A 27,271-nucleotide genomic window follows, 5' to 3' on the forward strand; every position below is an offset into this window, starting at 1 on the left:
CAAGCAGCTTTGTTAGATTGTGAATGATCACTGCACCATTGTACTAGGAAAGAGTAGGACAACCAAAGTAGTAAATTTAAATAGGTATCTTTGGGAGGAGGAGTTTTAATGGTACATTTACTAAGATGGGAGTGTTATGGAAGATGGGATGTGTCCACTGCAACCAGAACCTTCTAGAACAGCGGTCAGGAAACTCGGTGGGGTAACCACGCAGTGCATGTTTTGCAGGTCTCCTCACAGAAGTGAAATAATTAACTCCATCTGCAGACCTTATAAAATGTGTCTGAGTAATTAGTGCATGTTTTGCTGGTAACCCAGCAGATTCACAGATGTACTGTGTGGGGTAATGAGGACCAAGTTCCCTGACCAATGTTCTAGAAGGTGCTAAATAAGTATCATCTTATTGGCTACTTTGAGCAACACCTAATTTTCAATAGAAATTCCATATTAGTAATTGTCCGAGTAAGGCTACAATGTAATTCTAGCTATCTTAGACAGAGTGCAGGTAGTAGGCTTATGTAATTAACCACATACAAAAAACAAAAACAAAAAAAAAGTAATCAAGTGGAGTGATAAAAATCCAGCCCCAAACTTAGTGTGGCAGCAAGCTGGGATAGGAGTGAAACCACTTGCGGTTCTAGGCCAACATTGATTCCTAAATAGGTGAAAAATTCAGGTCGACCTTTTCATGTTAACCGATGGAATGTCAACCTTTTCACTGTAATAATCTATAATATATATTACAGTGCATCATTTCCAAAAGCAAACCTTTGTAAAAAAGGTTTCTATTAAACAGAAAAGGCCCAGCCTGTTGCCTTATAATAAACGTTGCCCATTGTGAAAGACAAGTACATTTCGGCATGCTTAAAACGGCATAAAAATAAATAAAAGGCACCTTCATTGTGTCTATCAGCCTGTGTAGCGTATATAGTGACCATTTTGAGGAATGTTTAAAAAATAAAAGCCCAGATCAATATTCCCAATTTTGTCGGAAAGTTTCAGTTGGGGGTTTACTCATCTGAAGAACAATGCAGTCACTGTAGCAGCAAATGGTTTTATGGGCAGACAAAGGAAAGTAAATAGCAATAAAAACCCACACATTATAAACACCCAGCAATTTCAGAAAACTGGGCCCTGCCCATCTGTTATACAGGGATAACCCTTTTTGCAAAAAAAGGCTAATACAGTGCATTATTCTGTACTTTGACAGCTATAAAATTTCTGCATTCTTCTTGCCAGCATCCCAGCAGCAAAGGGTTATTTTTCTTTAAATAAAAACCATAAGAAAACCTGTATCCATTTCAGATATTTTTCCCATTAAGTGCTTAAAACATGAAATATATATATTTATATAATTTATATACCAGTACAATTTTTTTTTTAGTTTTGTAAAAGATTATGTACAAAATCAGTAGACCACCCCCAGCCAGCGAGGACAGTCTTTCTGAACAAAACATTCTGGACAACACAAGAAAACATAAAAAAACTAAAATAATTCTGTGTGCTTCAGGTGCCTTCAGAATCAGGCTCTGTTTAGAAGTGTCGACCTGTGTGGGGAATAAAAAAACAAATATAAGCTACCATCTTAAATGCAAAAGGAGTTGCCTGTAGCACAACATACGATACAGTCACTCAATATTTGCTTTATAACCTACAGTAGGGCCTGATTCATGTTTATACACACACACAAAAAAAAAATATCACTTTCTGGCACAGGCAATGCTGTTTTTCTGTGCAGGGTACATAATAGCTGCATGTAGTCCATAGAGGGCCTACTAGGGGAAAGCAGGGGCAAGGGTTTAGGGGCAGGCGTTTGAGCAGCTTTCAGCTCAAACGCCACCCAGTGTGTATGGCCAGGTGATGAGTGGTAACATAAAATCGCTCGCAGCTGCCATTTATATGATGGTTTTACCAGCAGACTGAACAGCTTTCCATTGCTTCCTGCTACGGAAAGCCATGCACAGCGGTGGAAAATAAAAAAGATAATAAAAGGCCAGGCAGAAAAATCTATTCAGCCCAGTGACTTCAGCGATCATTGCTGTGCATACACACTGGCCAAAAACAGCCCAGTATAAACCTTTAGCGATGTAACATTTCAATTCATAGCTCTATATTCCAGAGTAAAGACTATCAGCTTTGATCACTATGGCACAAAGGCTGCCGAAATAGTCACCATAGAGGACTCACCTGAGCGTCTTCCAGCTGTCTTTCTCCATGTGATTATCCGGACCCTCACTCTCAAAGGAAGCCACAAAAAGAGCTACAAAATACACATGTTACAACTTAGAGGGTTAATTAGTACTCTCAAAAGCAAAGTCTTTTTCTAATGGATTAAACAGTGTGCACTGCAGGTGGGGCAAATATAACATCTGCTGATAGTTTAATACTAGTACAGTTGATCTGCAGATAGATCGAGCAGCATGAACTGCCTGATAAGTCGGGACTGACATCACAATGGCAGCTCCCGGCACAGCTTTACAGGAAGTTGGTGTATCCCCATACACACCACGATGTGTTATATATAGCCAGTGTGTAAGCACTTTGAGATTTAGGCAAATTTTGTCTGAAAATACAGGCACCAGTGTTTGCCCTGCAATTTCCATTAAATTGGTTTCAACAAACCCCGCACATGTTACATTTGCCCCACCATCAGTGCTGGCCAAAATTGGGAAATACTCTTAAGGCTCATGTCCTAATTTCTGGGTAAAAGCATATGCCCAGAAATCCTCGGTGTGCTACAAGTCATGGTATACATAAAGTGTGAGTGTCCTTTTTTAATGGAAGAGTTTGCAAGCAAAGAATGCTTGGCGCTACAGTCACTTGCTGCATATCGTGTGGGACTTCATAGGCCATTTTGCATTTCTTATGCAGATATAGCTTAAGGCTAATGTTCGGCAAAAACAACTTACCTTCTTCTGTGTAGATTGGCGATGTTAGCAGGTATGTTTGTATCTTTTTGTCCTTCTCAAATGGACATTCCACCTGTTTCCAGGTTAGGAAATCATGAATTTGCCTGGAAATCTCCCCAAATTTCTGGAAGAAATATTTTTTATAGAAATATACAGTCAAATGGATCTATGTACAAACTTAAGGAGCAATTAATGTTTTTACAGTCAAATGGACCTATGTACAAACTTAAGGAGCAATTAATGTTTTTAATGGTGGTTAAGTATAATGTGCACCCCCCTCCTCCCCCCCCCCCCCCCCCCCCAAAAAAAACAAAAAAACAAAAAAACACACATGGTCAATTCCCTTAGTCTACAAGACTAGATCAGGCCCAACCAACCCACTATGCTGCAAGAGCCAACAATATGTCTCGCAGAGTATATTTTGCCATGAGTATGGTGGGAAAATTTTTATAATTTACCTTAAAATTAATGTGTCCATTAGGTAAACGATTGGAGTGGATTTTGTGAAGGAAAAAGATATCTTTGATAAACAGGTTGAAAACTGGGATAACTATTTTCTCCCGGCTGCTATTGGCACTCTGTGACCGCTGCGTTGCCCCCTGAAGTGCAGTGCGGTAATTGCAGAAATTGCTTGATGGGTCCATGTGATGCTGTAAGTGTAAAAGACCATCGTTATAAAAGCAGAATGATCTAACAGGCCCATTCTCCAATCCAACCTGGCCTGAAGTTAAAGCTCTTTACAGACAAACGCATAATTTCCTATAGATACATATGGCTGGATCTATTCATGGGAATACTTTTGTAAGTGCGGCTGCAGACAATACATAAAGTTTCTGCCTGCCATATCATACAGGAACACTAGATGGCATAGAAGCCTAGGTTCAAATAGGTAATTGACCAGAAGATGGAACTACTACTGAATAGACACAGGAGCCAGTACTGATTAGGTATTGTTTTCAGGTTAGGAGGGGCTAAAAATTACTTCGACCCACTCATTTTCCACTGAGAGGTACTAAAAATCATGTCCCGTGACCATCACTCCGCTTTATACATCGCTTGGGTGGGCTTCTTACAAAGTGATCAATTCTGAACCTGCGTGCACACCTGACTTACTTTTAAAGATGTGCATCAGGGCTGGGCAATTGCGGCCCTCCAGATGTTGAGGAACTACACATCCCAGCATGCCTTGCATCAGTTTCAGCATGGCCACATAGCAAAACTAATGCAAAGCATCCTGGTATGTGTAGTTCCTCAACATCTGGAGGGCCGCAATTGCCCAGCCCTGATGCACATCTTTACATGGTAGATTTTCAGCTAAACATAGCAAAAGTCTGGGGGGCACGCAGACACCTGGGATTATGCTGTAACCAATGCTGCATATGTTTTAAACCAAAATGCTCCTACACAAAAAATGTGTATATATAATATAAAACACACTTTAACCTTTTATTTCAGGTATTAATTTAGGCTTTTCAAATAGGGGAGGGGGAAAGTCAAAAGACTACCACATGTATGGCTAGAATTTTGTATGCATGAAGATTCAAAAGTTAATACAACTCCACATTACCTCCAGGACATCAAATTTTGCCGTCTTGACCTTTGACCAAGTCTTCTTAAGCCGTGCCACCGGACTTAGGTTCATACCCGCTACAAATAAAACAAAAGTTACTATAAACCACCAGAAGAGGTCAACTGTTTAACGCAAGAACACAACCACCTGCTCAACACTCCAAACCACAAAAAGGCTCAGACACTACACACGTTTCTCACACCTCATACGGCTGCAAGAAGAAATAGGTCCGCTGTGGTTATAGCCATCTGAATGGAGCAACTGTAGATTTGATACTTTAATTGCCCATTTGTCCACCCAAAAACAATTGAATGAATGTGCAAATACAGGGCAAGGTATGTAAACAAAGATCGCCTCAAAGTCTAACTGGGCAGACTTGAAGGTGAGCAATAAGGTCGCTGAGCAATTTTTGCGGATCTCTCAGCACTATATTGGTACTGTTTTTATTAGCGACCAGAGATTTTAGATGAAAATTGCAAGCAATTATGACTGACTAGAAATCACTGGTGGATGGTGCATGCTCCTGCAACCATCACCCACAAAAAAAAAAAAAATAGATAACAGCTTAATATCACCCTGCCATGTACAAGCCTTAAGGTAGACCAAGCTAGTATTGCTAGGCGATCAATAGAGCAACATTTCCCAAGCTCTGTCCTCAATGGGCACCAACGGTCCAGGTTTTAAATAAAAGGGCTGAGGGCATAACCAAAGTTAAGTAGGTGATTAAATTATCCATGGATCAGTTTTAGCTCCAAAGTTAATGGTTTAGAGCTGGGCTGGCCAAACTGGTCCTCAAGAGCTGCCAAAAGTGCACATTTTCCAAACCACCTAGCTGGTGCACAGGTGTAGTCATTACCACATTTTCGAATAGTTGCTGCATTCACTCCTAACAGACACATTCTACAGATCCACAGGTGGCCTGCAAAACATGAACTTACAGTGGATCTTGAGGACTGGTTTGGCCAACCACTGGTCTAGAGCAGTTTAATTACTGTTCATGGTAAGCCCACGAGTCACCCTAAAGAGGCTCTTAGATTTCTGCTTCCATCTACCGGAGGCACAAACCTTTCTGCATATAGTGCTTTTAGGGTTGACCAATGTGTTACCATGGTCAGTAGCTACATAGCTCCAGCCACCATTAGGAGCTATATGGACTACCATGTCAAGACCCTGTGGCTAATTAAAGCATCCCCTAATTAGTAAGTTTAAGCAATCAGATCTCAATATTTACCAACATAAATAAAATCCACACAGCATCTTTTGTACCTGACACTTACAAATTATGGCCATCATAGAGTTGAAATTGCCAATATTGAAACATTCCCGGGCAACATCAATGAAGAATTCCATCACCCTTGTCCTCTGCTTCTTCTTTACCACCTGAAGAGACATCCAGAAGATGGATAAGAAATAAGGTTTGGAAAAGACTTCCTGGTACAGATGAATCTATTATGCCAAACCTCTACAGATCGATTGTTAGATATTACCAGGTTTTTGTCCCAACCAGCCAGATCTGAGTGACAATTTTTTGCAGTTTTCCAGCATTTCAAAGCAAATGGTCAACTGTAATTTGCTCTCATCCAACCAGCCCAATCTGACAATCTGTATGTATGAGCAGCTTAAGATACGGTGCAATAACTGTAGAAGTTACAATGCACCATATATAATAAACATTTATATAAATTCATGCAGTTGGATGACACTGTAATAATCCTTCAGGCACAACTGATTGTACAGTCAGCTGGAAGATATTTCAGCAACACAATCCCCTATGTACAGTTGAGCTCAGTACAACAAGCTAATGCCCATCAATAGCACTGTAGAGACCATGGATACAATCCTGCTTCAGCACACTTCACCGTTTGCGATGCTTACACAATACTCAGATCAGGCTCAGCAGACTCTACACTACTTTGGTTGCTCCCTCAGCACTGGTTACCACTTTTTCTAAAACCGCAAACAGTGTTCTTAGAATTATTTAGTGTATTACTCAGCTTGTATAGCAGCAGTGGCCTACTGCGAAAAAGGAAGTTGCACAGCTATTGCTCAAACCACATCTACTTTAACAACCGTCATTTAAGAATTTAAAAAAAAAAAAACCAGTGTTTTTCCTCACTGCACAAACATGAATACTGAAAGCATACTTCTTCAGCGTGACCAACAATAATTAACGGGGACCCAGTGCAGTGCATATTGAATGAGCAACTCCCACTCATGCCTGGGTCACCTGTCAGTCCATCGCCTAGCACCATTTTTTTTTTTTGGGGGGGGGGGGGGGGGGGGGGGGGGGGGGGGGGGGGGGTGGAAAGAGGGGCACAATTGCCAAGGATTAGGCTGAGGGCATGACTGCACTAAAAAACATACCCTTGCCAACATACATTGAACAATTACAGTTCTGGAATTTCTCTGGGAAAGATACAAACAAACAAAAATATAGATATCCAAGGTACTTTTAGATCTGTGCTGAATCTAGGCACCCATAGGCACCCATGATATTTGACAGCAGCATTATAAAAAAAAATAAAAAAAAAAATAAAGACTGGATTCTTGCACAGAACTCACCCTGCAAATCTCTGTAGCCACAAGCATACTGAGGCAGTTAAACCAGTTATCATAGGCTTCTAGGTTATAGGTCTTGGTGACATCACTTCGGCACTAGTAGAGAAAGAATAGATTATAAACATTAGGAGAGACAAGCTCCGCTGTACACAGCCAAGGTGTAGGTGACCATACAGATTCTATGCAACGTGAGAAAGTGGTGTCACAGCTAAAGAGGCACCAGGAAAGGTCAAACTCAGGCAGGTTTAATTAAGCATGACTGCAAATGTGCAGCTATTAGATTCCATTCATTATATTATAAATTCACCCCTTTTCAGATAAAACACCTAAGCCACTCATAGTAGATAAGCAGCAAATGATAGAAGCCAACACCTACTCCAGTTTTTGGCAGCTAATGTTTAGGACACAGGTTCTCAACCTTGGTCCTCAGGACCCTGCACATGTACTCCAGGTCTCCTCACAGAAGCATAGGTGATATAATACTAAGACATACTACCCGGGATTTTGGCCAGGTTTACCCAGGATTTTCAACCCAGGTCACTCCCGGGATTTAATACCCCCTTTTCCACTAGCAGAAATAACCCGGTAATCTCCACGGGGACGCGCATCTACCTGGGTTTTTCTGCTAGTGGAAATGCTCCCTGTCAAATAACCCGGTTTGGATTCCCCTGCAATCCTACCCAGGTAATGATCAGGGTAGCACCCGGTTTGCACCTGGGTTCACAGTTAGTGGAAACGCTCCCAACCCAGTATATTTGAAAAACAGAGCTGATTGGAGCTTCTGGGGCATTGTTATGTGCATTTTCTATATGTTTATGTGCACTTTTTTACATGTCTAGGTACACAAATGGCTCAGGTATACTGCAAACAGTTTTCACAATAGTTTTACGTGTCGTATGTGCACTTTTTTACATGTCTAGGTACACAAATGGCTCAGGTATACTGCAAACAGTTTTCACAATAGTTTTACGTGTCGTGTGTGAAGACATTTTTGAAAAGGTTTCATATTGAATATTTGGGACTAGAATATTTGGGACTAAAATAAAGGGAAAACTTTTTCAAATAAATATTTCTGGTCTATTCTTTAATCAGAAAATGTTGTGTTTAATGGTGGCCCTTTTGGGTAATGTGGCCCTGTTTTATGACCTCCCCTTTGGTAAAGCCCTTTAAAAAGGCCTTTTCTTATGTAATCTGTAGGAAAAAACAGGCTTTACCTGGGTTAAGTGTAAACAGGGCTGATCCAGCAATTTACCGGGTAGCACTGTAGTGGAAATGTGTCTTAAACCCAGGTCCAACCCGGTATCAATCCGGGTACAAATTACCGGGTCCGACCCAGGTTGCTAGTAGAAAAGGGGTATTAGTAACAGACCCCCCCCCCCCCCTTCCACACTACAGCTCAAATCCAGGAAAACCCGGGTAGACCCCTTTCACACCTAAGCCAGGCTTTTCAAGCATTTCAGGGTTTCATCATTAAAATGGGACACACCCGGCAGCAAAAAAAAGCAACATCACATGTTTAAAACTGAAAAACCCGGGTAAACCCATTCAGACATAAGCCGGGTATTATACCCGGGAGTTAAATACCGGGAAAAACCCTGGTCAATTGCAGGTGCTCAGTATCTGGGAGTGAAATCCCGGGTATACCCTTTCAGACATACGCTAGTCCTGGGTCTGGGGCGCGTTCATGTGAAAAAAACCAGGATTTTCCGCGTATGTCTGAAAGGGGGATTATTAACTTCACCAACGGTGGATCTTTTACAATGTGTTTGTATCTGCTAGGTGATCTGGGTTCCCAGGACAGAGTTTGAGAACCACTCGTTGGGCAATATAGGACTTTTCAAGTTGCAAATCCTCTGGCTGTAACCCAGCCAACATCCATGTGCCGGGTGTTTTAATAAGTGTATAGTGTTTTGTTTTTTTTCCAGTTTAACTCTGAGTGCCAAGGTAATTTGCCAAAATAGGTGTGAACATTGCCAAGCAAACCTTTATATTCAACCCTGTGAGTGCCAGCATTGCTGTGAGATCCTCAAAACATTCATAAAAATGCCAGCATTGGTCAAAGCAACTTCTTTTGGGTGCAATATTTAACTTCAATTAATTGACTTCCTTTGGTTTTTGTATTTATACTAAAAGAACAGTAGTTATGAATGATGCGGCCATTTTTTTAGAAAATATATACTTTTAAAAAATGTTACAAACAGATTGTACCTGTAAAGTATATAAAATTAGCAAGAAAAAAAAAAAAATAATATGTCGGCAGAAAAACAACCCACCTTGTGGTTATCCAGAGTGTCCATGTGACAAATGATCTGCATTAGGTCCTCAGGATAAATGCTTCCTAGTCGCTCCTATAAACAGGGAGGATGTTTGTTTTTGTGATTACAGACATTCTGCTCTGACAAAACAATCTACATAACCTAATCATAGCCTTGGCCATGCTTTGATAGAACATCTACAGGAGTTAGCCAGTGAGACTCACCAGTTCGATTGTCGTGAGCTGCTGAGCTAAAACCAGAGGGTCTCCACACACGCTCAGGATGTCTTTCTGAGAGGACTGGGGCTTGGCTTTCAGAATGGTCCCTTTATCAGTGACTGGTTGGCGAATCTTTTCCCGGATTTCCTGAAACTGACCCCTGGTGGAAAGCGCAAGCAGCACATTCTGGGTCATCTGGCTGATGCTCTTTTTGATTGTCCCATTTTCCTAAAGCACAATGAAAGAATGACAAACTTTAGGAGCAAAGAACTGCAACAGGAATAAAGATACTGAAATAGTATTAGCTGTATACAGTTAGTGTATTCCAATTATTCGATAAAAAAAAAAAATCACATATGGGGTCCAATGTGTAGGTCAGGTGGACATTGACATTTAACACAAACATTTTTTTTTATCAGTGTTGACACCTGACCATGTCATCTCCCAATTGGTGTACTCCATGGCTTGCCATGCTTCGGGCCAGGTGGCTTTGCTACAACTGCGCTAGGCGCACACAAAGTCACACTGATGCCAATTGCATAAAGTATGAAAAAAGTCCAAAAAGAAAACCTAGTGAAAAACTATCAACCCCTTCATGTGCCACCCTCTTCCACGTTGAACTACTGTCGACTAAAACATTGTCAATAGTATGGAAACCGCAATTATGGTCCTTGGATGCGCAAGCAGAGTGACCGGTTCAGCCGCACATGGAAGAGAGCTGGCCATTAACAGGCCATGTCTGTTTCCCAAAAACAGACATGGTCTGGGTATGCATACAAAATGTGTGCATCCCCAGACACTTAGCAGGGGATATTGGAGGTGGTTATCAAAAGCAACTGAAGTGAATCTTCTGGATCCCTCCCCAGTAATAACACTGTCACAGCGGTACAAATCACTTATGGCTTATGCCAGTAGTAAAAGTTAACCTTCTATCATGATCAACTATTGACATATTTTATGGTATCAGGTGTTACTGATAAAAGCAGTGGGAGAACCATCACAGTACCCCCCCCCCCCCCCCCCCCCCCCCCAAAAAAAAAGTTGCCCTACAAATATAAAGAGTGCTAAACTTTAAGAAGTTTAGGGATTCCCACCCTTATCGTCTCAGCAAGGCTTGCCCTTATGTACACAGAGCTGATACTCCAGACCAAAAACTGGCTCACACGCTGCTGTCTAAATGCTCCAAAACCTTTTTTGTATGGTGAATGGAAGCAATGAGCTTTAGAATACAAATGATTTTATTCTTAGCAGCATGTGCACATAAGGTTTTGTGGCTGGAGCAATATCGGGGGCGGATGGTACAAGGATGAGGTCCAGAGACAGCACCCGTCTGTATGAGCTTGGATAGAAACAAAAGCTCCTTTCTCATGGTTTGGCTCAAGCAGGCAGCCGGAAAAGTGGATGATAAATGAAATGGAGACTAATTGCATGAAATTATCAGGCTTTCTGCATCTGAAGGTTTCATTTCTCCTACTGATCAAGCAGCTAACCCACCAGTGCCATCATTACGCCATTGAAACCATGTAACCCCTTCATGCAGTAGGGATTCTACGATAACACTCATTGCATCGCCTTGTGCTTCTCACCTCATCACATTGTGTGATTCTTTGTGTGATTTCCTTCAACTCTTTCCTGGCCCTCTCATCCTGAAAGTCAAAGGGAAGGTCTCAGTCCACTCTCTCAGAAGCTGGATGATCTTGGCTGCAAATGACTTCAGCTTTGCCTGTAGAAGTGAAAGACAAGAAAGCATTGACAAATGGTCTGAGCCTGCATACATCGCAAGAGAAGGTCCACCGAAATCCCACTACTAGATTTTGTCCTGCCCAGATTCAGAGCCTTAAAGTTTTATACGCTGATTCCATAAGGTTATGACGACCAGCGTGTAGTGATGTCACCCAAATGAAGTGGAATCCAGCTGCCAACATTAGATATGAGGAAATACTGGGGTTACACCAACACACCATGTATAATCACCGGAATGGGTTAACAGACTGGGCTTTGCTGCCTACACGCCACTGACATTTCAGACAGAGACCTGACTCATGTATGCTGTCACTACTATAAATTCATCCCTGTACTATGTTTATGCACAGCTGGTACACACTACAGTCAGGTGATCAGAATACAGAAACTGATCAGTTTATAAATAGATTAATTGTGGTTGAAGAAAAAGTGTAAGTTTCCACGCAGTGACAAGGTTTGTTTCTTCCTGTGGAAGACACTACTCATAAGTACGCAAACTCCTGTGGGGCACCCCCTCAATTCTCCATCAGCATACATGCAAAACAGGGGTGAGACGTAAGTAAACAGCTTTCAATTCTGTGGGTTGGAAATTCCCAAAAACAAAAACTTGTGGTCAGCGAAAAAGTGTAAAGAGAGTGCAACTATAATAAAAGGCGTGTGTGTCTGTAAGATAGTGGATACTGAGAGAATGTGACGTGGCTGTCAAAGGAAGAAGGGGTGTTAAGTGGTCAGCCGCCATCTCCCTGCAGTATCCTGGCAAGTGCTTTACCCTGCATCATTCGTTCCTATCCATGGAAGCTGGAATTCCTGTAATGTGCCTTGGCTGTCCGAGGCACCAAGCCAAGGTATCATTTCTTTCCATGCAAGAATACAGTTTATAAGGAAGCCACAATCAGAAATTGTTATGGGAAAAAGGGGGGAGGGGGGGGGGGGGGGGGGGGGCAGCAATAAAACATTTGCAGCTTGAGTAATAAATAACTCTAAGCGTAAATAAAGCTAAGGCACCCACAACAACTGAATATACAGGTTGATGCGTACATTGATTGACCTATTTTTCAGGATTTTTTTAAACCTTCCAAAATATAAATAAAAAAAAAAGCAGTTGGCGGGCCAGCCATTGTCCTGATTTTGCACAGAACTACTGTTTGACCCAGTGAGTATGACATAAACTAATGGGTCCATTGGGATAGATCGCAGCACGACTCCAGCTTCCTTACCTTGTCAGCCTCTGTTCCTGCTTCCAGCTGTTTGATGCAAATTTGTCCCACTTTCACAAGGATCTCATGGGGTGGATGAAGACGCGCGAGCTAAGCAGGAATGTGAAGATATAGGTTCTCTATGGAGAAAAGAACCTGGTCAGATTTAGGTAGCATATTCAACTGGTTTCACTTAGCAATTTTAGAGATCAACTGATTTTTAATTTTACAGAATAATGGTATAGAATTCAATCAGCACCAAGACCAAAATGTCTCATTTCCCCAAAAATACATAGGGCAAGTTTACCAGGCAACGCAAGCAAGCATTTATACACTGGGTGCGACGGAGTCTCAATCTGTATAAAGTTGTGTGATGTAGTAGCTGCAGCTTTGTGCAAACACAAGCCCCGTTGTGCTCAGAACACAATATACTAGCAACAGATCAGTGCAGACTTATGTATACTTGCATTGCCTTGAAGGTGAGGGAAAAAGGGGGGGGGGGGGGGGGTGTTTAGAGAGGACATCAACATTACTGGATGGATGAGGAGTCTGTAGGAGTGGACAGTTTGATTAGTCAGACATGGTGAATCAAGTGAAGAGCTTAATAGTATTAAAACCTGGTGGATCTATAGCATTCCTATTAGAGTTAATATAACAATTTTTAGGTTGACTAAATAAAGTACAAAATGGAGCCACAGGTAGGATACAAAAGGAACTCTGCAGTAGAAAATCCATTTATAAAATGTGTTTCCCAAACTCTGTACTCAAGGACCGACAACAGTTCATGTTTTCCATATCACCTAGCAGGTGCACAAGTGTACTCATTACTCACTGACACATTTTAAAAAGATCCACAGGTGGATCTTGAGATTGTGTGGAAATCGATTTATAGGATCCAGTTACGGTCACATTAAAAGTGACTATACAAAAAAAAAAAAAAAAAAAAAAAAAAAATTTGTATCCAAAATTGCTCATGTTTGGGTGCATGCTGATTGTAATCAACCATAAAACCATTGTAATACTTTACTTAACATGCCAGAATGTGTAGATTTGTGAACAGCCCTCTTCTGAAGAATCCAAGTCACCCTAATGGTGCGCACATGGAAAGATTTGGCAAAAGATCTGGGTGTTCCTGAAGGATTTATACAACCAATCGCTCAGTGTATGAATTTATGGGGCGATGCGCGTACCCGCCGGTCGTTGATAGAGATCGCTGATCTTTCCTGCATTCAGAAAGATCAGCAACCAATCGTTAGCGATGTGTACCAATCGTTTCATGTGTATGCACGATGAACGATTTGGTAAGGCTGATTGACTGGCTCCCTCCACCATCGTTAAAGATCAATCGTTTGCTCAATCGTTCGACACCAAATAGTTTGTGCAGGAGCAGAAGAAATTGTAAAACACATTGAATCATTGCCCAAATCTATCAGGGTGTATGCGCCTTTACACCTGCAGGAAGGAAGGTTGTGACTTGTCATTCCATCTAACACCTGAAGGAATATGTATCTGCTGTATCTGTAACCAGCTCTCCAGCATAACTGGCTTTAAACACATGGGAGACAGGCTTTGCTGGCACAAACCCCCAATTCTGTCTACTACACTCCTGTCTAAATTTTTCTTGGCTCTATACCGCAGCGCTTGTTTGTCTTTAATTTGTTTACTTTAAAATGCCTTTTCCCACAGTCAGTGTAACAAGGCCTGGCTGAGCGCGCTCCCAAGTGACTTCAATGGGCTTTCTGACAGCCCCATGCTTTCAGGGAGGGGGGACACAACCACATGCAGTGGTGATTCATGATTCAGGGAAACCTATTTGGCTGTCAGTTACTACAAAACAATGCTACTTCCCTGACAATCTACGTTTACAGAAGTAAATAAAGAATAGTACCTATACGTGTCACAACATTTGTAATCTCAGGTCTCCTAGTTATGTCTAAGTAGCAAGCACCTAAAAATGCCTCACTTTCAGCTATACAACAGTTCATGTCCAGAACCAGTCACAATTTGACCTTCAGTGCTACACTAACCTACAACATAATGCCTGGTCATTCCATAGACTAGATGCCACTTTACAAACCCATTACAGGGAACACTAATGCAAAAGCTGAACTGTCCGTCTGCATTTGTTAGTCTCAGGCCAGCTGGACAGGTTGCTTATTGCAGCACTTACACAGTAGTGCCAAAATTAGGCTTACTATGGAAGGGAAAAATTATTAACACATTACTTTGAGCTGTTACCTAGCAACATAATCACACAATAAAAAGGAGAAATAAAGACTTTGTTATTGCTGCATTTGGGCAGGAACAAAACCCCCCTCTGACCTTTCATGTTTATTGGATATTTGAAGACCAGGCCTCAGACTGCGCATTCTGTTCTGGGGAGAGCAGAAAACAAGGGGGCAATAGACAAAGGGAATTATTGTTTGGGCTACTGCACAGTGTATATATAGAGGAAACCCTCGCTACTTTGGCTATGGAAATATTTCCCCCCCACATGTCAGCAGTCACTAGCCTGTCATACTCCATAAACTAACCTAATAATTACTTGAAGACCACATTTGAATATGACCTGTAAAAACATGATTCTTAATTAGAAGAACAGAACCATTGAGCAACACCCATTTATCTTTCATGCAGCACACAATACACAGCCCCTCACATCAGTTCCTGACCTAAACACAACCCATATTCCCAACGGGATGCAGTCAGTTTCCCGGCGTTCATAATCCCGACAGCCGAAGAATAAATTAGTGTGCCGAGCGTAGCGAGGAGCCGGGCATGCTGTATGGCGAGCGCAGCGAGCCCGCAAGGGGGTGGGGGGGGGGGGGGTTTCGCGGGGTGATGCATGTCCCCCCCCCCCCCTTGTCGGGATTCCGGCGGTCAGGATTTTGACCACAGGATTCCATACCGAATCCTTCCCAACAATGCAGACACTTATTTCTGGTCTAACTTCTGGTTTTGAGGATGGAGGAAACCAGAGCAACTATAGGACTCCCACACAGGGAGGACAGGCAAACTCCACACCCACATGCCTTAGTCTTTAAGGCCATAAGAATGTTACTATTGATCATAACAGCCTGATATCACAGTTCTGTACTACAAGTCTTAAGGAAGTCCCACTTACATCAGGATAGTAGTCAATGGTGGGCATGAGGCGTTCAATTAACGTTTCTAGGGACCCAGACACCAGACAACCATCTTGGTACACTGGATCTCCACACTGCTCCCCCATTTCTGGCTGCACCTGTCCACTACAGGCAGAGCCAAGCATGCTGGGAAATATTGGTGTCTGTGGCATACTTTCCTGGAAGACAGAACAGAACGAACATTGGTTAAATACAGTTTAGTGACACTACAGCCAAAATGCAACTACAATGGATTTATGCATTTGTTTTATACTACCATCTTAATAAATAAGGCATGCAGCACATTTTTCAAACACAGTAATAAACATTGGAATTAAAAGTGAACCATTAGTGAAAACTACACAGCAATATAGAAGATCATAGTACGGGGCAGTACGGACTGTGTAATGGTTAGCATTACTGCCTCACAGCGCTGAGGGCATGGGTTCGATTCCCACCATGGCTCTAACTGTGCGGAGTTTGTATATTCTCCCTGTACTTGTGTGGGTTTCCTCCGGGTACTCTGGTTCCCTCCCACAATCCAAAGATATACTGGTAGGCTAATTGGCTCCCAACAAATTAACTCTAGAATGTTTGTGTACGTGTACATGTGGTAGGGAATATAGATTGCAAGCTCCTCTGGGGCAGGGACTGATGTGAATGTTCAACTATACACTGTAAGGCGCTGCAGAATATGTGTGCACTATATAAGAAACAATAAAATAAATAGTACCAGTGTCTGCACCATGTGTGACTTAGGAGTGAAACAAACAAACTGGCAGTACTCAGTCCATAACTGAATCTGCACCCACTGAAATGGGCAACAGTCAGCCTTGGTGGTGGTGGTGGGGGGGGGGGAATCACATGCAATTATCATGGAAGTTATGGATATTGCAAAGTTTATGTAGCTACCATGCATAGTTTAACTAACGAATCATTGCCTAGAAACTACTAAAAATGCATGCTTGGTGGAACAGAATGTCCCCAACAGCAAAGAATGTCTGTTTTTCTCCAGTACCATGTACTGTACATTTGTCCAGAACACACATTCCTTCATCTGAATGAAGCACCAATCAGCAAACAGAATTTTTAAGACTCCATTAATTACTCACATTAAGCAAGAAAAGTCATAACTGATTTTGACATGTCAGATTCCAATCCCCTCATCTGAAAAGACTCCAGAATATCAGTTTCCCAGTCAGACCAGTTATCATGTGACAATGGAATGTAGTCTGGTTACAGTAAATAAGGCACTTTTAAAATCCAAGTTCAGTACCAGAGTTGTGTTTGTGAGCACCATGACATGTTGCTATTTACAGCAACACAATAGGCTGGGTTATCACCGATACTACAACTTAACCTGAGCTCCTACAGACAGACTTGTTTTTGTTGAGCTGTAATGGAAAATTGAAGCACTCCTTATGTCTGGGAAAGTGAAGGTTGTTGGACCCAAAATTAGTACCAAAAAATAAATTAAAAAATAAAATAAAAAAAAGTTGGACACAAGCGAGCTAAAAACTGTATTAACCCTTTGAGTGCCAAGATAATTGGTCAGAATAGGTGTGAAAATTTGGAAGCAAGCATGATTAGTCATGATGACCTGCAATGTTTACCATATAGATGGCTGGGTTTTAAATTTAAACACTTGTGGATCATCGCTCACAGATGTCACTCAGTGGTAAAGTACAGCAATTTGAAACAAAACCTCGAGACTGGGAATGAGCAATTTTAACTACATAGTTATATTATACATTGTCTCATTTTTTTTTTTTTCACTAGTTTGAGTTGTAAGAAGTATTCAGAGACACATGTTTGCATTCCTAATGAAGCACTGGTGGGTCCCTACTTATAAAAATACACTTTTATTTACTAATGAAGCACTGGTGGGTCCCTACTTATAAAAATACACTTTTATTTACCTTTTCCAATAAGAGGCTCTCCGAGCACTCGTCCCCGGTAAGACCAGGCATAGCCACAACCTTAGAAACTGCTTTAGTGCACAACAGAACCACTTATCTGCTAGTACCAGTCTCAGGTGAAAATGTTTGACAATAAAGCAGAAGTAGTTCGGTCTGCATGTGACCACTCAGGGGTTGCATGTGGCCCGGTTTCCTAATATATTGCGGTACTTGTGTAGTTTCACGGCGCCAGCATGGCTAGCTGGCTTCGCTCGCCCACGCTGCAGGCTCGGTGTCTCGCCACGCTATCTAAAATCAACTCCATGCCAACATAATTAGTGGGGGTATGAACTATCCATGTTGGCATGGAGTTAAGTTAGTTTGCCGAGTGTAGAAACTGGAAGTAGCACGGCGCCGTGAAACTACACAAGTACCTATATTGCTTTGGCCAACCACCCATTAAGTAAGCCACCCCCACTTATCCTTTAGCAAAGAAATAATTATGTCATTGGATTCTGACTCAAAGTGGGTAAGGGTAGAGTACACTAATCTGTTGTGTTCTTTCTTTTACCAACACAAAATAAAAATATTACATAACATTGTAAATGCATTACTGCATTGACAGACATACGAGGTGTGTCAATTAGACACTTGGCTAGAATCATAAGTGTAAGATGGTGACGTTGGTTTGTCTGACTTGAGGAACCTTCGGGATCTGAGACATCCTGCGTCTCAGAGGGAAGCTGCCAGCTCTCTCCCTCTGGATGGCTTGTTTACTTGGAACACACAGCATGGATTTTACAGAAAGTACCGCAGGGTACACTATACCTGCAGGGAACAGCATTATACTGTATAAGTAGCACCTTTGCATCAACTCAGAACCTCTAATTGGAGGCTTAGAATTGACTGAGGCAGCAACAATGTACCCAGGCAGAGAGGCTAGTCCCTAGGTGTGGGCTGATATTAAGTCTCTCACAAAACCTATTAAGCGGGCGATGAACAGTACTTTGTGTGCCCGTTCTATACTCTTCTATATTTATGGTTTGTCAGTACACTCCACTTACTAATGTCCTTACAGATTGCCGCATAAAAGCTACTTATTATGTGTCCCTGCCAACGCATGCAGTACGGCTCACACAGTACAGCCATACAATATAAAGTCCATGAAAACGACAAGTCTAATCTAATAAAAGAGCAATAACTATATAAAAAAGTCAATTGGAAAGCATTGCATTTAAATAAGTATTAGACGCAATTAACCAATAGGAAGAAAAAAAGAAAACCCTAATATAAATTCCATCAGCCACCATAAAAGATCCCTGTTTGATAGAGCAATAATGAGTTTCAGATTTGTATTTAGTAGCATATATTGTCTTCTTACCAGATTACTTTGGAAAGCAGTCATATTTACCCTTTACAGGGTTCATACCATCTATCTGATCAGTCAACACCTTTGTTTTTTTATGTAGTGTCATTTCACAAAACCAAAAGTTACGCTTGTAATTTAAAAAACTTTCTAAATATTAAAGGGGGTATTTAAGTCCAGAGAAAGCAAATTTCTAGCCGATCAGCTCATTTTACAGGATCCATTCGTAAAGAAAGTGACATTTAGGAGCAGATTGGTTGGTACTTCTTTCTCACAATTTAGCCATCTCCAGATCTATACTGTATGCATTGTGAAAAAGTTAAGGCCCCTAAATATTAGAAATACAAATACAGGTGAGAAATAAAGTACTTAACCAATCAGTGGTCACGTCTTGGAAGTTGATAAATACTACCCTCCGAAAACCATCTTAACGGACATCATGATTTTCAAGGCAGCACCTTGAACCATTGATAAGTTGTGGTATTGCAATAGACACCAATTATGCCCCTGAAGTATTCCCCCCCCCCATACACTTATGCAATTTATGCTGTTTTCACCTGATCCCAACGGATGGGGATGAGAAATTGGGCGAATTGACCCAAAATCACACATCGCATCTGCCACAGTCCCGTGTGAATCGTAATGGAGGTCAGACCTGACTGAACATTTAAACTCTGACCTACCAGCAGCGGTAAAAAGGGTCACCTGCAATCCTGCAGTCCAGGAAGGTCCTGCATGACTTAAGGGGGGGGGGGGGGGGGGGGGAGAATCAGTTGGCCATACACTGCTACTTAGAATTGACCAAGTTATACCACTTGCATATGGCAACCTGGTCTGAGCCAGAATTTCCAACATGGTCAACCTGCACCTTCCACATTAAACCTGGGTTGCCCATTACAGAGGGGGCTATCCAGGTTTTACCCAGGTTGGTTAACCCGGGTTATTTAGCTTGATGCCTTCAAACTGCACCTCAACCTGGCAATAACTGTTTAGGAGCGCAAAGTTAAAGGTGGGCATGAGGTATACTGGTTGATTGAGAGCCAATTGTTTAAAATCATTTATACAGCATTCAGTGTTATTCATCACTGTAAAACATACCTGAGTTGAACACCGTCTGTTATGACAGTTGGATTACACAATAGACAACGTTCCGCATTGTCTAGGTTTTCATTAATCATAGAGATGCAAGCTCACCAAGATCTTTTATGGTGGCCAACAAGTACGATAAAGGTTGATTAACTAACAAGCTACAAAAATGCAAAAAGTTAGTTAGGTACAAGAGTGAGCGAGTTTGACACTGATGTACAAGCCTCAAAACATTGCACTGTACTAATACAACAACAGGGTACGGAACACCTGAGGAATAGACGCACAGCATTTATAAGCATCACAGATCCAACCGACTTGGGAATTAATTCCAGGATAAGCTTTATTGGAATATTTAAGACCCTGTTTTACATGATCCTGTACAGTACCACAGGGGACAGCAAGTAACACAGACTAAGAAAGAAAAGCCGTGAAGTGTTAAACTGTAACAAATGTACAATGGCTCCATTCTTAGGATTCCCAGTATATTGGCATTCTTTGTTTTAATATCCAAATCATTCCTATGCTCAAACCCACATCAAAGTTCTTGTCACAGTAATGCTGTTTGTGTGACAGTGCTGGCGCCAGGTGGGATTACTGTAAGTATACTCAATTCCAGTGAGCAAATGTTCACTGAAAGTGCTGTACAGCTGGGAGCTGGGTTACTGCAACACTCAGCTGCGTTCGTAGTGACATCTCAAAGAATAAATTAGGGGGATGATAAATTGGACCCAGAACTGCACTAGCCAAGTATTTACATAGGAGTTTGGCTCATCCAGCAGGAGCGCTGCATAGTGTCCTTAATGTATGCCAATAATCCCAGTTATGTGTCTGAGGTATTTGGGGGAGGGGTTTAAGCCATGAAACATGTGCAACATAGTAGCCAAGGATGAAGACATACATAACCTTACCAGCAACATCGATTTTTTTTCCGATATAGAGCCTCAATATCATTCACAATTTGAGGTGCCACCCTAAAAAACATAATGTGACCCATCCAGCGTTTAATGTTCCAGACCACAAATGGAGTTGCAGTAGCCAGTACATATACATGTCAGCATTATGCTCAATGTGGAAGCCACCTCAACCGTCATAGGTAAGCAGAGGTATAGGGCACCCCCAGGTATCACACCTCAACTTTTAATAAAGGAACATTTTAGCCAACAAATTTAACTTCAGCAATGTAGGTTTTGTTTGCTTAGGTTAAGTAATAGGTTTAACAAATTAAGTTACAGTATGAGATATTGAAGGTAAATTGAACTCTGCTATAAATTAAATAAGCTCAACTTAAATTTGACTACCCATTAACTTTTTCCTTAATAGAATGTACTATTAGATGATATCAATTAATTAATTTGTCTTCCTATACAATCAGTTTGTTTTTTTAACTATTAACAGTTAACTACCTGAGAGTAAGCTATTAAGGAGAGTAAAGTCTGGATAGAGATCAAATTGAGATAATATAAATACCAGCCAATCAACTTCTGCCATACTGTTAGTGTTTGCAAAATGACATGCAGAAGCTGATTGGAGGGTAAATTGGGATTTCTAAGCTTTAACCCTTTGGAGTTCCAAGTTAATGGGTCAAAATAGGTGTGAAAATTGTCAAGCAAACGTTTTGATACATCATTATGACCTGTAATGGTTGCCTTATATAGGTAGTGTAATCAATTTTTATAGAACATTTGTTCTTTGAATTTATATAACAAATTTGAAAGACGGTGGCATTTTTAATTCAAACATCTCAGATGTTGGCCCTCAAAGGGTTAATATAAACATCCACTACTGCTTTGAAATTCCTATAATGTACTGCACAAGCATGGTGGCCCAGCTGTTTATCTTATAGAGCTACCTTGTAAGTTTTTAGTAACCTAATCACCTCCAGTTTTACATTTCTGCACTGTGGAATCCCACTTTCCAGAACACTTCAAAGCAGATTCAGTAGGAGCCAATTTATTTTTTAAAAGTCAATAAACAGGTCAGCACTTAAGCACTGGGCTAGGGAGGGGTCACAGAACACACCTATAGTAAAACATGCTATAAGGTCACTATGTAATGTACCCAAACACATGTTACTAGATAAAGCGGTTCCCATAATGGTCAATGTAACAGGGCAGCTTAAACTTAAGGCTTTCCTGCAACAAAACCGTAACCTCACAATAAGGCAATTATGCCAGGTTATCCCCTTGTGCAACATTTAAGGCTAAGCATTCATTCATTCGCCAGGCAAACGCAGCAGCGTTACACCTGCTCCTCTAGAAGGAGAACAAACTAGGTTATGATGTAAACAAATCAGATTGTGTTCAGAAGAAAACAAAAAACTAAATGGAATGTTCAGTGTTCAAGACACATTCGGACTAAAACACCAGACTCCGGAAGTAAGGTACACACATGAAAGTTAACCCATCATTGTGCAGACAGGAGTAGCTCTCCCAAATAAATTAAAACTTTAACGCTTAGCGAGCGAGATAAAACAACTCATTGATAAAGTGAGGAGGAATACACAAAGCAACAGATTCACTTCTGTCATTATCTAGCACGTTCTATTAAATGACAGCTAGAAGCTTCTCCCCTAGCTCTCTCCATTCCTTAGTACATGATTACTAAATAGCAAAGTGTCCTGTAGGCTACATGTAATTTAGTAAATTAGAGGCACGTTTCCAACCAAAATTCCACAGGAAGTCTTACCCTAAAGGTACATGCAAACACAGTCTTATCTACTGTAATAGCCAGAATCATGTGCAGACTGCGCACTTACAAGAGCAAAAAAGAGTTTCCGAGCAAATTTGACCAAGTTTTAACAAATTAGTTCTAGAAACCATTGTGACAGTGTGAAAGGTGCCCAACTGCATTGGGGCTTATACAGTAAGGACTTTAAAAAGCTTCACAAACATGCATTATTAACTGCATCATATGTGGTTAATACAGTCAAGGTTACAGCTTACATCTTTCGTCCTTGGAATGAAAATCTAGTATGGGAGCAAAAAGGACAGCCAGGCCTGCTGTACCCCTGAAATTCGTTTAGCGGGTATTTATCAAAGCTTGTAGAGGTAAAACTATGTACTAGCTAATCCAGCTTCTATCTTACATTGATTGTAATTTGTTCCCAAAAATGTCCAGATTTTCATTCCAACCAGCCAGATTACAAAGAAACTTCTAGTTTGTATGGGCCTTAAGCCATAGACTCCAACCCAGTAGAATAATTGGAGCCAGTAAGCAAGTCTAAATGGCCCTACATACGCAGAGATTGGTGCCAGAGATACATAACGGGAGATTTCACTCTTTCCGATAATGAGCCACATACAGAGAGATTTGTGTTAGAGATTCAGCATGGGAGATTTCAAATCGGTCACAGAAAAGATATGTAAAAAACTGCACTTCATCACAAAAATAATGTTATATGGTATAGACAGTAATTTCCTAAATAAATAAACGATGGTGGCATAGTGTCGCCCCCCCCCCCCCCCCCCAGCAAATAATGGTTAGTGGCCAATAAAACAATTTAATCATTGGTGGCCAGTGCCCCCCCAAAAAAGCCTCTTAATACATTGGTGGCCAGTGGAATTCCCCCTACCACACACAATCGTTGGCGGCACAGTGAAGAAAAAAAAAAAAAAATCTATCTATACATACACACACTTACCCAGTCCGGAGTCCAGCGTCGCGTCCTCTCTCCCGCAGCATCTTCTGCTAAGAGAGGGGGCACGTCGCAGGAGGCAGCATCAGTGAGACTGCAGGACAGGTGAGCATCGGCAGTGCGTCATATGCGGGCATGATGGCGGCGTCTTCAGTCGCTCAGAACAGCCCTGCTCATCTGCCCGCGGCCACACATGTGGGAGATGAGCAGGAGCTTTCTGAGCGACTGCTCTGAATTGTACGGCGGGTCCGTTCAAAATCTTGGACAGATTCAGAATGGCGGGGGGGCGCATGTAAATCGCTGTGTGGGCTATATACACAGCGATTTACATGCTGTTTCAGTGATTTTCTGAGTGATTTGTTAAAATCACTCAGAAAAGGTCTGAAAATTGTGCTGTGTGTGGGGCCCATAAGGGAGCAGTAGACCTAGTAAATATTTGTCATTTTATAGAATACAGTATTAATATTTAACTATAGATTGTCTAAACCACAGATTCTCAAGGTTAAGGTGCCCATACACGGTACAATTATCATATACAATGTCGCATCTGTTTTGTGCTGCACATACTTTTTGTACTACATCTCATCACAAAACCGATGTATACAATAGTGTAACATGTATGGGCACCTTTAGTCCTCAGGACCCCACACAGTGCATGTTTTGCAGGTCTCCTCACAGAATCAAGTGAAATAATTAGCTTCACCTGTGGCGCTTTCAAAATGTGTCAGTCAATAAAGAGTGAACCTGTCGGGTGACCTAGAAAACATGAACTGTGTGGGGTCCTGAGGACAGAGTTTGAGAACCACTGGTCTAAAGTATAAGCCGAATCAAACAAGTTGTCAGGAAAATGTTACATACCATAATAAAATACACAAACACATACAACCTCCCAGCTAATGTAAGGGCTCCTGTATCTGGTTAGCTACAGTGCATTGGATTGGTGGCTCAGATCCACACACAGCAAGCTTGTTAGAAGAAGCTGCTAGCACTGGTAGTGTACAGCGCTGCTTTGTCCCTTAAACTGCATAGAGGCAGTTCTAGAAATTGCACTGCATATCAGTGCTAGAGTGGTCATAATGAGCCACTTGCTAAGAGGGGGGTTTTCTGGGCACCAGAAATCCCGTGTTTGCCTATTCTATACATGACCAAATTGTCACTCCAACCAATGAGCTAGCTGGTAGGATGAAAGTTGGTCTGTGTAAAGGCCATCTTTAGATCAGATTGTCTAGTGCAGGGGTTCTCAAACTCTGTCCTCAGGACCCCACACAGTTCATGTTTTCCAGGTAACCCAACAGGTGCACTCATTACTGGTCATTTAAAAGATCCACAGGTGGAGCTAATTAACTCACTTGATTCTGTGAGGAGACCTACAAAACATGCACTATGTAGGGTCCTGAGGACCAACTTTGAGAACCTGTGGTCTATGGCCAAAAAAACATAAGGGGTGGAGGACTGTATTATTCTTTGTACTTAAGATTCAGTGAACCACCATGGTGCATCATAGACATATGGCAGCACTACTAATATGTCTGGCGATACACAGTAATAACACAGTAGGCTTATGCCGCTTGCGTTAAACTACTGGTTTTAGTATTTTCCCAACATATATATATATCTCTACAGTGACGCCCATATGTTCCCCCGAGAGGAATTCTGGTACTGTCTGGAGCAGCAGCAAAGTAGAAAACCCCCAAGTAGTGACTGTCCCTGTATCAGATACACAGCAAGCAGCACCTGCCCTGCATCATGTCACCAAGTGTAACCACAAGGCCAGCAGTACACAATAGCATTCCATGGGGATCTCCGCTGCCCCTGACCTGGTGCTAGCCTGAGCTGTGTGGGCAGTCTGACAGGAGACACTATAATGTATACAACAGCCACACACTATGTGTAACATGCAGGTCACAAAGTAGCAAAGCGGTCAGGGATGAATGCCAAGAATATAATGTAATAATAGAACAAGGCAAAATAAGCTAACATGCCTATGGAACTGACTGCAGGTGTACTTCTGGGTACAGAGCTAGTGCACACAGGTGGCAGTGTAAGAACAGGTTTGCAGAGCTTACAATGCAAGCATCGGTACTTCATAGCTTAACGTGGCTTCTATGAACTATCGGAAAATATAAATACATAAATAAATAAATGAGACCATGGCATAAAGGAAAGAGAAGAGCTGCTCCTTACCCTCATCTTCGGCACCATGCACACCAGCGTCAGGATAATATAGGTCAGCAGCAGGCTGCCAACAATACCCCAGAGCCGTCTGCAACCTGCAGCATTCCCTGAATAGGAGCAGTTTCCTACCAATGAGCCAAGCCTGAGGCTGACGATGCACTCTCCGCCTTATCCTGCCAGGACTCCCCCAAGCAAAGCCCAGCGCTGTACTGTGCTCTCCGCCGCCTGTGTACGGCAGCAAGACCGAGACTGGGAGCGGGAGCAGCAGCAGCACCGCCCGCTAGCCAGATATAGCCCCGCCTCCCCCTTATAAGGAGAGCAGCAGCCTGTATTACAGGTTATCCCCTGGCTGGCCCCGCCTCCCCCCGGGTGCTGCTAGTGCTGCTGAGCAGGGAACATGTCTGAGGATGGGACTGTTATCTATACACAAGATGAGCCTAGCATCACTGCAGAAGGATGCACATATTCTGGGAGGAAATTCATATATGTTATCATTCACAAGCATCAGAACATTCTACAATATTATTATGTACAGTTATTCATGTTACAAAGATTTTTCTTGTGTTTTTTTTTTTTTTTTTTTAATAACCGGGAAAGTGTTCCCCAGCAATATGTATACTGACATCACATAGGAGGTCTGTGCACTGATGATAATGTGGAGAACACTGACTCAGACTAGCTGGCAACACACACTTGCTTTCCCCCCAACGCTGAGTCATGAGTGGTTTTCATTTTCACAGCCCTGTTGTAAAAACATGAATGTGATGTCCTTCAAAGACAGTGTGAGTTATATACACAAATAACACAATATATATTTTTTAGCTAGTAGCTGGCGAAGGTCAGACTGATAAAATTCATGGCAACACAATGTTTGTGTCGGCAGAACATTTCATTGCAGTGTATGCCGACATAGGCAATCCCAATCACTTTCTGGGAAATGCTGTTGGCCACTGACCGCAATGTTGGTGTGTGTGCTTATATTTGGTTATTTAAAAAATATGGAGGGGTCCGGGCCAGTTTCTGAGCAAGGACGCTGTCCCCTTTGTACCACATGCCTAGGTCAGTTACTAAGCAAAGCTGCTGAGGGAGAGAAACAGAGGTGTAGCTCTGGGAGGAAATGGAGTCATCTGTCGCCGGGCTCCTGCTTCCAAGGGGGCACCTCTGCAAGTTTGAATCAGTTAATTGAAAACCATCAATATTGGTTCTGTGGCTGACTTCCCCTTCTAGCAGGACCACAGTTGTCACACTGTCTTTATTTGAAACATAATATACATACATACCCACATACATACATATATTTATGTAAGGTGGTGTGTGTTGGGGGGGCACCAACCATTTACTTACACCATGGGAGAGAAAGGTCCCCCAGCAATGCACTGGGCAAAGATTTTTTTTAGGTGATGTTGCGATACCCCCAGTACTCATGCCATCCCCTTTTTTTCTCTAAATTATATCAAATAACTTCAAATATTAAAGTAATAAAAAAAATGGTAAAAACTTCGAAATGTAAAAAAATTTTAATAAAATATAATTG

The 27,271-nt window shown here is 41.8% G+C and overlaps 1 protein-coding gene across 1 annotated transcript; it reads right to left on the bottom strand.

The window, feature by feature from the left end:
- Positions 1-1,040: 1,040 nt before the first annotated feature.
- RASGEF1A (RasGEF domain family member 1A) lies at positions 1,041-26,027 on the bottom strand. Its single transcript, XM_083146288.1, is given in 15 exon segments — positions 1,041-1,547; positions 2,188-2,260; positions 2,910-3,033; positions 3,368-3,559; positions 4,477-4,556; positions 5,757-5,859; positions 7,042-7,134; positions 9,312-9,386; positions 9,518-9,739; positions 11,098-11,168; positions 11,171-11,234; positions 12,472-12,548; positions 12,551-12,590; positions 15,575-15,754; positions 25,747-26,027. Coding segments are annotated over 15 exon segments (1,437 nt in total). The 5' UTR covers positions 25,765-26,027; the 3' UTR covers positions 1,041-1,522.
- Positions 26,028-27,271: the final 1,244 nt, after the last annotated feature.

Source organism: Crinia signifera, chromosome 6 (genome assembly GCF_055691185.1).
Source record: "Crinia signifera chromosome 6, ASM5569118v1, whole genome shotgun sequence".
NCBI lineage: Eukaryota > Metazoa > Chordata > Amphibia > Anura > Myobatrachidae > Crinia > Crinia signifera.